General features: G+C 41.8%; 1 protein-coding gene and 1 pseudogene across 2 annotated transcripts in view; both read right to left on the reverse strand.

The window, feature by feature from the left end:
- The window catches only part of Prps2 (phosphoribosyl pyrophosphate synthetase 2), a 36,314-nt gene that overhangs the window by 5,626 nt on the left and 17,892 nt on the right, over window positions 1-12,796 (reverse strand). For both annotated transcript variants that reach the window (XM_028762125.1, XM_028762122.1), the window contains exons 4-5: window positions 11,698-11,822; window positions 631-804 (exon numbers count right to left, since the gene is read on the reverse strand). In XM_028762125.1, coding sequence (XP_028617958.1) covers window positions 631-804; window positions 11,698-11,822 — 299 coding nt within the window. The remainder of the gene's footprint in view (window positions 1-630; window positions 805-11,697; window positions 11,823-12,796) is intronic.
- LOC114616745 lies at window positions 12,291-12,408 on the reverse strand (annotated as a pseudogene).

Below are 12,796 nucleotides of genomic sequence, written 5' to 3' on the forward strand. Positions count from 1 at the left end.
AAGGGTGAAAACAAATAAACATCATGTCTTTCTGGGCCTGATTTCTAGGGAAGCACTTTCTCTGACTCTTTCAAAAATGATCTGAAAGTCCAACCTGAAACATAAAAAAGCCCGTAGGTTTTTGGTTGTAGTCGTGTTTGTCTCCTTTGGCCTAAAACACTGGTGTATATTCATCAGCATTAATTAAGAAAAATAGGCTAAATTTCTAACAATGGATGCTTAGTGGGTAAGTACACTTGACAAGCTATGCTCGATCCTCGTGATTCACAGTGTAAGGGGAGAATTGACTCACCAAAGTTATCCAGATACCCACCACTGTTCCATAGCATACATGCATTTTCAATGCATATGTATGTGCGAGTGTGTACACATACACACACACACACACACACACAATTTTAAAATGTTTTTCTTTCCTAAGAAGATGTTTTCTGGCCGGGCGGTGGTGGTGCACGCCTTTAATCCCAGCACTTGGGAGGCAGAGGCAGGCGGATTTCTGAGTTCGAGGCCAGCCTGGTCTACAGAGTGAGTTCCAGGACAGCTAGGGCTACACAGAGAAACGCTGTCTCGAACCCCCCCCCCCAAAAAAAAGAAGATGTCTTGTCTTTCTGAGCAATCAATCCCACGTACTTATCTGCAGCATGGCAGATGGTACCACATGTATCAGCCATGTCGTCCACCAGGATGGCCACACGGTCCTTCACATCACCCACGAGAACCATCCGGTCCACTTCATTTGCTTTCTTTCTCTCTTTGTGAATCAAAGCAAATTCCACATTCAGTCTGTCTGCAATTGATGTAACCCTGTGGAAAGAAGCAAGGGAACATCTAAGAACGTAATATTACTGGGCACTAGGCTAGGGAAATAGCCCAATAGGAAATGCTTGCCTTGGAAGAATAAGACCTGAGTTCAATTCATAGAATCCATGTCTAAAAAGCCAGGAATGATGGCACATGCCTGTAATCCTAGAACTGGGGAACCAGAAACAGGCAGATCCCTGGGTCCTGTTGGCAAGCCATGCTAGTCTATTTAGTGAACACTTCCTCACTGACAAACTCTGTTACAGACTTTTCATGAGCATGTATGAATCCCTGAGTTCCATCCCTAGCACTGAAAACAAAAATAAAATCTGTTTTTGAAATACGTATTTTAAGCATTCAGCAAGCAACCATAGTCATGATAATGAAAAGGAGTAGAACACTTGTGATACCAGGCACCATACAATCTACATGGAAGAACAGGTTAATGATGAACTCTATTGCAACTGGCCACAAATGTCAGGGCACCCTGGCAGCTGGTAAGACTGCTGGTTAGGAAACTGATACTGCATTTGTTAGGATTTCGGAGTTTGTTTAAAACTCACAGGCACACCTTAACACAAGGTGCTTAGAACTTAAACATTTTCTTGGTTTCTGGAACCAAATTAGGGACAAAAGTCTTTGGTAGCATATCCAGGCAAGCTGCAAGCTTGTGAAAAGAGGCATCATTGAGGCCTAATGAGATTCTATCCATATGTACTCAACCTGAAGTCTGTAGGCTACATGTAGCCAAGGACAACTATGAATAAGACCCAACACAAAATTGTAAACTTACTCAGAACATGAATTTTTTTTAAAAGTTTACTTTTGTTTCATATGCATGGATGTTTTGCCTGGTGTACCACATGTATACAGTGTCCATGGAATCCTGAAGAGAGTGTTGGATCTCCTGTAACTGTGACAGATGGCTGTGAGTTACCATGTAGGGGCTAGGAATCAAACCTAGGTCCTCTGGAAAAGGAACCAGTGTTCTTAACTTCTAAGCCATCTTTCAAGTTTTAAAATAACACATGAAGTTGGAAAGGAAAAGTATGTGTGGAGGTGGGGGTAGGTGCAAAACTGGAGGTGAGAGAGGGGAGTGACGATTTGATGAGGACACATTATACACATGTATGACATTATCAAACAATATAAAAAATGGGGTTTAAAACTAAACCTCGATTGCAGGGTTCTCAAATGAAAGCTTTCCACATGACAACAGAGCGTTACAGTGTCACAAGTTTGCCCATGCCCGCCTGAATCTAGTTCCTCTGCCATCCAATGTGACTTTTCATTGTTACCAATTCAGGAAAACCTGAGCACGCATGAGAAGGAGAACGGAAAATCAGGGTAGGGAGCGAGTTCACAACATTTTGGGTTTGTCTGAGAAAATAGACTCTGATGATGAAACCTCTTTTGAAACAGTGCATCAGTACAATGTGGCATTGAGGGTTTCCTTGTTTTATTTTTTAAAACTTGGTTCCAGATTTACTCCCTCACCATGGAGGATATTCATATAGAAAAGAATATCGTTCATCATGTCATCCTCAGATGACAACCAAAAAAAAAAAAAGCAGTATGTGATTGCATCAGGACAAAGTAAGTAGACAACTGTCTGAGAAAACTCACTTTTTGTGACCGAGAGGGCAGCATGACACACACAATGTTAGCACTCCACTCAGGTTACTATGCTTCAAGTCTGAAGACTTTCAACATGACTAGTAGTTTTGAAAATTGTAGTAAAATATGATATATATCACATGTATGTTTAACAGCATTAAGTGTATTCAGAGTGATACACAACTATTAACCTCTGTCTAGTTCCAAAACATGTCGCAAAACCAAAAGGAAACCCCATACCTATTAATTGTATGGCTATGTATTTAGCATATGAATAGATGAGCCTCTTTCTTCAAATCTTCTGAGCATTCATCTGAGAGATGAATTGGTAGAACGGATGGAACTCTATACAACTTATTCAGCCATAATTCTCACAGCCTCGATGCCTTTTACCCAATATGACCAAATCAGACAAGCATGTAGAGTGTCCTGCTCTACCATGCTCCACTGTATCACTTTGAGACAGAGCTCTCACCGAACCTAGAGCTTGCCATTTTGGTTAGGTTGGCTGCCTCACAGCTTCCTAAGATCTGCTTGTTTCTGCTTCCTAGTCCTGAGATTACAGATAAGTGCAGCCATGTCTAATTTTTACATAGGTGCTAGGGATCTAAATTCAAGTCTTCATGGTATTTGAGACTGCATTTTGACCTTCTGGGAGATTAGGCAGCTTGACTATCCTTCTCAACAGAAAGACGTACAAAGGTAGCAAAAGCAGAAATTTGGGGAAAAGATCATCACAAATATACCCAGAAGCTGAAATGGGAACATAAACATGTGCACACAGGTGCCCACCAATGCCAGAATTAGGCATCTGATCCCCTGGAATTAGGAGTTATAGGTGGTTTTGAGCTGCCTGACATGGGTACCAGGAATCCAGCTCTGGTCCTCTACTAGGTAAGAATAGCAAGAGCTTTTAACCATTGAGCCATCTCTCCAGCCCTTTAATAATCTTAAAATTGTGCTTTGGTGCTGGGACTGTTGAAGGGTGGTGGTGATGAGGGAGTAAACCTGGGACCAAGTGGAAACAAGACTCCAATAGGAAATCCCTGTGTAACACAGAGATTCGCACATTTCCCCTCCAGAGTAACAAGCAATGAAATTCCACCCTGCTACCCCCGTGGGAACAGGAAGGGCATTTACCCTGCCTCATTTCTGATTCTGGGTAAAGGTCAGATGTTTTTTAGAACATTCTAAACCACATCTCAGCTCTCCTGATGGCTGCTTATTTCAGTTCCCATTATGTATGTGATGAAAACCCACAAGCAGAGAGTTGAATTTAAAGTGATAATTTGGGGTAGTTCTTCAAGGAACCCAAAAGAAATATGTGCAAGTCCTCTCAGGATTACACAAAATCTCAGGATTCTACAAAAAGGGAGAGGGGACATAAAACATCCAAGGATAACAAGACACCCAAAATGGGAGTCAGAAGCAGCTATAATCAAATCATAAGACTAAAGAATGAGCCACTGGAATTAGTTGAAAATGAAGGTGAAGGAATTTTTCATGTTAAAATAATAAAATGGATGTCTGGGTAAGAATAAAAGGGTAATGAGGAATGTGCAATCAAAAGCTGGGAGAAAAGAAATGTTTTTTTTTTGTGAAATGGAAAATAGTATATTTAAATTTTATTGAACTTATGAGCACAGTAGCTAACAAAATGCAAATGCCTAGATAGAGTGTATTAAAGGTGAGATGAAGTTATAGTCTAAAATGTAACCCAAAAAAGGAGAGATCAGAAACATACAAAATAAGCTCAAAGTCATGAAGAGCGGAGTGAAAAGAGGCAGGAGTAGCTAGCTGTCCTCCATCAAGAGAAAAAGAGGCTGGAAGGTGGCTTAGCTGGTAAAGTGCTTGCCATACATGCACACGAAGACCCGAGTTTGAGCCCCACCATCTACCTAAAAGCTGGGTGAGGTGGTATGTGTCTGTTATCACAGTTCTGGGAGAGGTAGAGATTGGAGGATTCCTGGGGCAGTGGGTCAGACAGGCTGACTAACTGGGAACTCTATGTCACAGTTACAAAGCCTGTCTCAGAAAACACAGGCCGACAGCTGCTAAAGAATGATACCCAAAGTTGACCTCTAGACAGACAGACAGACAGACAGACACACACACACACACACACACACACACACTTACTTCAAGGAAACAATGCCTGAGAATTTCCTAGAATTACTGGAAGACTCTAATCCTCTGAGCAATAAACCCAATAAATGAATCTCCCAAGCAAGTACAATAAAACTACGGAAGACATGACATCTTAAAAGAGGTAAAGATAGGTTACCTAGAAAGGAATGGCAGAAATCCTCAGCATCCACCCTGGAGTCAGGCTAGGAATTTATAGCTACTAAAATTGCACTTTCACAGTAAAGGCAGCATAAAGATACGTCTAGGCCAACTGTACAACCTGAAAATTCAATTCGATAAAACCACAGTAGGAACCCAAACCGTAGTCATAGCAGCAGACAACTTGCCTTTCTGACACTGTCCATCTACCAAGTTTCCTTACTTAAACAGTTAATTGAAAAAAGGCTATAATTCGAAGGCAGGTAAACTTTTTGCCCCATAATCATTTTCAAGTATATACTATGCACATGCCAATTTCATGATAAGCCTTTTAAACTTTTAAAGGTGGCTTCTCAGAACATGAGACAGCTTTTTTTTTTTTTGTCTTCAAGAAAAGATGCTTGGCCAGATTATGTAAAATGTAGATATGGACTAATTTGTATTTATTTATGTGGTAAGAAACAGGAAGAGCCCCTTGGTCCATGGGAGACACTACAGTTTGTGGCTGAAGCTCTAAGTCCAGGTGTAACCCTATAATCCCACTGCAAACAGGCAGGCAGAAAGGCAGAGAGGCCAGGGAAGGAAAGTGAGCTCTGTGGCTCTTAGCACTGAAACTCATAAGACACCTGATCTGGGTGGAGTTCCAGCCATGTCAGTTCCTTGCTGGTTCATGCAACATTAGCAAAAGGGAAAGATTCCTGTACCAAATCCCCTGGGTCGCTATAATATTATCATTTCCTGAGAAAGCTGCATGTAACTAATTCCACATACATAATGGAGACTTGATGTGCCTCTAATAAAAGAGGTTAATAAAACAGATCACATTGAAATCGTAGGTGGAAAGAGCTAGAATAAAAATTATGTTTGATTGGTGCCTGTATGTGTGGAAGCCAGATCGTGGTATTGGGTGTCTTCCTCCATCACTTTCTACCTTATCCTTGGAACCAGGCCTCTCACAGAACCCCAAGTTCACTACTGCGGCTAGACTGGCTGGCTGGCCTGCAAGCCCTTGGAATTTGTCTGTCTCTGCCTCACTGGTGTTCAGAGACACACACTGCCACACCTAGCTTTTCTATTGGTGCTGGGCACCAATGTAAATAAAACTCAGGGCAACAGCAAGCAGTTTACTCTCCAAGCAATCTCTCCATAAATACATTGTTCAAATGTTAGTTGTTAGTAGTATGAGTGTGAGTACAGGCATGCACAGGCCACTCTGTGCTTGTGAAGGTCAGAGGACAACCCTTGGAAGTTGTGTATTCTGCTGAGCCACTTCACTCCCACGCCTGTATATCCTGTATATGTGATTCTCCCCCCCCCCATGTGCTGTGTGTGTGTGTGTGTGTGTGTGTGTGTGAATTCTCAGGACATCAAATACACTAAATCATTCCTATCTGTGTCCCTAAAATTATAAGGTATTAAATTCTTCTTCCTTTCAAGTTTCAAATTTTTGATAGCACATGTTCAAAAAGCATATAATCAGAAAAAAAGGTTATATATTAAGCACTGAGTTTCATGTACTTTCTACAATCCGTTATATTTGTTTTTACTATATATATAGTAAAACACACACACACATATACACACACACACACTTACTATAGGGAGGCTTCTTTCTTATTGGTAGATAGATGTTCCTCATCAACTCAACTGAACTTTGAAGACTACCCAAGAGTGACCTCCTGTGGCAAGACAAAGCTTTATCTGGAAAGATTTGGTCCCGAAGCTTTCTCTACAACAGTCTTGATAGTCCCGATAGTTCTCTAATGCAGTATATCTTTGCATTTAAGCAAAGAAATCAACATTATCCTATCATGAACTCCATGTAACACACACTATTTGTCAGGCTGCTCCAGCGGGACTGTCAGTGGTAGTAGTCCATTGCAATGTATGATGGTGACAAGGAAGTATAGCAGACAAGGTAAAGAGAAAAGAGGTGACACAAATCCCTACATGTGCTGTGGATCCCTAAAGAGCCTGTGTTTCCCAGCACAGGGAGTAGGGATAGCTAAATGAGAGTATTCTGAGGAGTTTGAAACAGACGAACAGTTTAAACTTGGTCACCTACTCACTTTGCTCTAGTTAGTCAGCCCCGACCCCTCTCCACAGAGACAAGAGATGGAGGGGAGGGAGAAAGGAGGGGGGGAAGGAGAGATGTGTGTGCAGGTACAAATGTCCAGAGGCTAGAGATAGCCATCAAATTTCTTGCTCTATCAATTTCTACCTTATAATTTGAAGCAGGGTCTCTCACTGAACCAGGGGCTAGGCTGTCAACCAGCAAGCCTCATTAATCATTCTGTTGATACCTGACACAGTGCTACGGTTACAGGGGGATGGAGCCATGCCTAACTTTTTACACAGGTGCTAGGAATTTAAACTCAGATTCTTACACTTGAGCGGAAAGCGCACTTATCCACTGACTGTCTCCCAAGCCCTCTTCTGTGATTTTTAAAAGTGGGAGTTTGCAAGTGATAGAAAAACTTAGTATATAATAAAAGATGTTGTTTTAAACCAATAGAGAAAGGATGGGTAATTCAATAGTTCTTGAATGACTACATAGCTGGTGGAGGAGAGGTGGGAATTAGATTTTTATTTTACTTTTTATTTCCCAATAAATGTCAAATGCAAGAAAAATCAGAACATTAAAAAAGAAAAAGGGATCTTTGAAAACATCCAAAATCGTAAACGAAGAAAAAAATTTAAGAGAAAGGCAAGTGCCTCATGGGCCCAGAAGCCAAAATGTAACTGTAAGATGATTTTCAAAGTCCTTCAGGGAATAAGAATATAAAAGTGAGAGGCTGATAAAACACTAGGGAAATACCTGAGACACTCATGAAAAGGTAATATCCTACCTTTGGCAATCCACAGGTAAAAGTTTCCAGCTAGGATGCCGACAGTTTGTACTCTCAGAAAAATCATCATTCCAGAAAGGATGCCTCATCTCACTCAGAACAGCCAGAGTTCACAGGAAGATATACCCATAGGTCACTTGTCTTACATGCCAAATGAAACTGATAATACAGTATGTGAGCAAGGGTGGGTACCAAGACACTGGCAGCCATACTGGACAACACTATCTAGAATTTCTTTTCTGAAAGACTCACTTTGGGCTCTGTTCACCAAAACTTAAATGGCATGTGTCTCTGGGTTGTCAGTTCTACTTTTAAAAATGTATCTTATTTAGATAACTATACAAAAGGTCAAAACAAGTCTCTAATTCTGGATTACACAAACAACAGTGTCTGAATGAGAAGCATGGGAATGATCACACAGACACACACATGACTATTAAACAGCTATAAATCCAACCAGGTAACCCTGAATACAGGTGGTACTATCCCTTGAAATGTTTTTTTTTTCCCACTAAATAGAACAGAGAAGCACTAAGACCCAGCACTTGTGTTTTATGACCAAGAATGCAATGCAACTAGCTATTTCATGTTCCTGATGCCATGCCTTCTTGGCCTTAATAGGCTATACCTTCAAATCACAAGGAAAAATAAACCCCCTCCCTTGAAAAATGATCAAGAATCTAAGTTACATTACGGTGGGAGTATTGGTAAAATATATAGCAAGTTCGCTTGTTAAAACCCTCCGTGGAGAAGTGTGTACAGCATCTATGTTATTGTTACCGGTGTGACCAAACACCTGACAAAGAACAACTCAAAGAGGAGAGGTTTAATTTCGGCTGCTGATTTGAGGAAACAAAGCCCATCGGGGTAGGAAATGGCTGGTAGTAAGCAGCTTCTTTGTGGCAGGAGCAGGTGGTTCCTATTTGCCACATCTTAGAGGAACAGGAAGCAGAGAACCAAGCAGAAGCTGATGTGGGCTATAAACTACCACTCCACAGTGACCCTCTTCTTCTAGTAACACTCTACCTCCTAGGTTCTAAAACTCCCAACACAGCTGTGGTCCAAGTGTGCAGGCAAAGGAGGTTGGGGGAAACATTCCACGTTCATAGTAACACATTACCATATGTGTCTATGAAACAAGGGGACTTGTTTGAACACTATCCTTACACTGGAAAGAACAGTACTTAATGAAGCTGAGCTACCTTTTTTACTACCTTTCAATTTGTTTTAATTTTGTATTACCCTGTGTGTGTGTTTCTGTGTGTGTGCGTGTGTGTGTGTTTCTGTGTGTGTGTGTGTGCGCACACACCCCAAAGCACGTATGTGGCAGTCAGAATAAACTGTAGAAATAAGTTTTCTCCTATGGGCTTCCAGGTATCACTCAGGTTGGATGCAGGGACTTTTAACTTCTGGGCCATTTCACCAGCCTCCAGTTCAATATTTTTACTGAAAGTATGAATGATATTTTTGGCTGTAGATAGAGACAGTTGGGATAGGAAAAGGAAAACAGCCAAAAGAACGCTATGGAATCTATTATTCTTTAGACTTGCTCTGGCCAAAGCTCTATTTTCTTTTTTCTTGATGCCAGACAAAATGGTCATTCGCTGTATGATCAATTGATTTGAACACATCTCTACATGCTTTCCCATAGAAGTACACTGGAGTAGTCAATGGGATCAGGGGACGTGGGTGGAAACTGCTAAGGAACATGGGGTTTTTCCTTTTGGCATGATGAAAATGTCCTGGAGGTGGTTAACAGTGACCGTTGAAGAAATCTAAAAAATACTGAAACCCTCTACTGCTGTTATTATAACCCAAGTTATCTAACACTCCTGGACCCCTTGGCCTAGGAGATGTGATAGATGTGAATGCATGTCCTACCTCATGACTTTGGGAAACTTCCATATCAAAGTTGATGTGGAAGAAATCCAGGAGAAATGACTCTGCAAAGTCACTCACATTGTTAAAAAGACATTACATAGGAAAACCTCAGTGTGTTGCCCAAGGTCACATGTGCTCATCATGCTCTGGGCTAGACAATGTATTCTTACTCCCAAGCTCATCCTGCCTAGCTGGAACCTAACTGCTACTGTCTTTCATGTGAGTCTCCATCCTGTGCAGAGGCACTTCTGGCAGCTGTCAGAGGGTCCCTCTCCAGTTACCTGCCCTCTTTGCTTCTCTTTGTGCTGGGAACCAGTGGCTGCTAGACAGCAGCTAAGAACACCAGGGTCCACAATGCATTGGACATTGGGACTCCTTTATGGCCCACTCAAGTTTTTTTTAAGATTCTAGGACAGGGGTACAGGTAGACAAAGATATCCAAAAATGGGAGAAGCTACGAGAGAATGAGTGTGTGAGTGTGTGTGTGTGTGTGTGTGTGTGTGTGTGTGTGTGTGTGTCTATACTCAAATGTGTCTGTGTAGTGCTAGAGAAGAAATCCAGGGCTGTGGGCATACCTACCAATGTCCCACCAGTGAGCCACACCCAAGATCACTGCTCTTTTGAGTCGCTCTGAAGCTTAATCACCATTCTTGACCCTGGACTCAGATGACTGACTCACACTGATAAATCTCTCTAATTTAGCTGGTGGATAGAGAGCTCTTGTACCTTTCCCTTTCTTATGGTGGCCCCTACCTTAGCAAGGCAACTCCACTCCACCAGGATTTGTCTTCCCAGATAGCAGCTGGCAAGTTCTGCAAGGTTCAGAGTCTTAAGCCTCAGTTTGCAGTAAACAGTGTAGGATCAGCATCACCTTATTCTTGTTGCCTCCTCAACACCAAGTCCCCTGATAGCTTGTACACTTCTTGAAGCTCTCCCTCCATAGAGCTGGTTGACACTGCCACTCAGTGCCACTTCCTTAGGCTGCCACTGTGGTAGCATGCTCAGTTTTTCTTTAAATGTGTTCATTTACCAGTCATTCTACTTCTCCTATGTACTGGCTGCCTGTACCCTGATGGCTGTACACAGTGAATCTGGCATATTAGGCCTTTGGGGCTGCCTAGCATTGGATAATCAGATTGACAGGTCACATTCTACAGTGACTGCTTCCCTACCAACTCAAACTGTAGAAGTCTTTCTCCATAGCGGTACTGCAGCCTCAGACTAATTTTGTGTTACTTTTCTTAGTCCAGGGAGTCCAACACCCAAGGTAAGCCCTCATATTCACCTGCCTGAGGCACAAACCTGTGGTTGGATTTCTCATGAGTCTACTTTTTTTCCTCAGCCAAGGGCCTTGTTTATTGGCTAGGGGTTTAGCTTTTAGTACCTTACTTTACAGAGGCCCTTTAATAGGTGGGGGCAGGCTAAGCTGCCAACCCTTCGCCATCTCACCCACACCCCTAGACCACCAGAGTACAGTCCAGCTCCATCTGTAATACAGGCAGACTTTGACCCCCTTTCTTGTTGTTCCACATCCATTTTGAAAAACTGGGTTCTATTCTGCCTATTCCAGTCAAGTGTTTGTGGTTAGAAGGACTAATTCAGTCAACTGTGTTAATTAAAATTCTTATTATATAGAATGCACGTGTGTGTTTTATTTTCCTGAATGATGTGAAATGCTGGGAGTGTGACGGCTTCTCTGTCCTGGAGGCAAAGCCTGAGACCTGTTCGGTTGCTCATTTGCAAAATAAAATGTTATGCAACGAAAAGCAAGCTAGGAGGTGGGGGGCAGGGATAAAGATCAATGATACAGCACTTGTTTAGCATCTATGAGGCATTAAGTACTATCCCCAGCAAAATACACACACACACACACACACAGTGTGCTTTCTATAGAGGTTTTAGTGTGCCTTTATGTGATGCACATGTATGTACACATAGATGTGGAGGCTCCAGGTTAATGTCAGAAATGTGCCTTGATTGCTCTTTTACCTTATTTATTGATGCAGTGTCTCTCAATTAAACCCTGAGCTAATCAGACAGCTCAGGGAATTCCCCCATCCCTGCCTTCAAAGGCTAAAATCATAGGCAGACCCTTAAGCGTACTCAGCATTTATATAAATTCTTCAGACCTAATTTCAGCCCTCAAGCTTGTGGGGCAATAGCTTTAACTATTAAACCATTTCCCCAAGGGAACAAGATAGAGGAATACAGAAATCAGGAAAGTAACAAGAGAGACATCTGCATGGTGTCTCTTGTATGGTACCTTTTGGCTCCTCCAGCATCTGGAGAAACAATAATACAGTTTCTCCATTCAGTGATGTTCTCCCGAATCCACTGAAGAACTGCAGGTTCTGCATATAAATTATCCACAGGAATATCAAAGAATCCCTAAGGAAGAAAATCAATGTTACTTAGTTTTCTGATTGAATGTAAGATTTATTAGAGTACATGATTGGCAGGGTCAGCTGTTCAACACAGTGGAAAACCTCAGGAATGCATCATGGCCTCAGGAATCGTCACATGCCTGAGGGACCATGCTTAGAGATATTTGTTCCACACTTGTTGAGAAAATGCTGCTTCTCCAATAACATCCCTTCATATTCATCTGTGTTAAACTTGGTGGTATCTCATTTTTTTGAGATGTGGATCTTCTGGCAGCTAGGGAACTTGCTTGACCCTGTGTAGGATCTCAACCACATGTTCCTTACTTTGTAGGTGGTATAATACACATCATGGCCTGGTCAATGTGAACCTTGGCCACTGTGCCTTGGGGCTTCCCAATGCCGATCCATATACCTGTCTGAAGCCTAGACTGGAGACAAGATGAGATAAGAGGCTGGACTAGTCACCAGAAAGTTCTATCTCTAAGATCACTTACAGAAACCTATATATGCAACCTGCCAAGTAGGATGCTCTTTTCAGCCACTGCACAACAGGCTCCATAAGGAAAGTAAGTTAGCCTAATTAGATGCAAATTTTTAAAAAGATAATTGCTATCTTGCAATAATATTTGAATTATTAATCCCAAAGATACCTTTATACAACAGTCTCCCTGTAGGTAATTGTAACCGAATTAAATCTAACAATAAAGATGTCACAAGACATCTTTCAACCCAGTCCATTTTCTGGGCGTGCTCTGATATTTATGTGATGCTCTGTGCACAGAGAGAAAGAACAGCACTGCAGGGCAATCGGGAAGACAGGAGGATTTTTGTTGTTTTAGCACTTAGCACAAAGCAAATACTTCACATTCATTATATATCAGAAGTCAGCACCAGGAAATGTGGCCTGTCTTCGCGCCAAAAGAGGAAGTTATGAAGAAATTACAAATATGCAGGACTAGGGAGATGGCTCAGTGTGCG

Source organism: Grammomys surdaster, unplaced genomic scaffold (genome assembly GCF_004785775.1).
Source record: "Grammomys surdaster isolate TR1022 unplaced genomic scaffold, NIH_TR_1.0 131, whole genome shotgun sequence".
NCBI lineage: Eukaryota > Metazoa > Chordata > Mammalia > Rodentia > Muridae > Grammomys > Grammomys surdaster.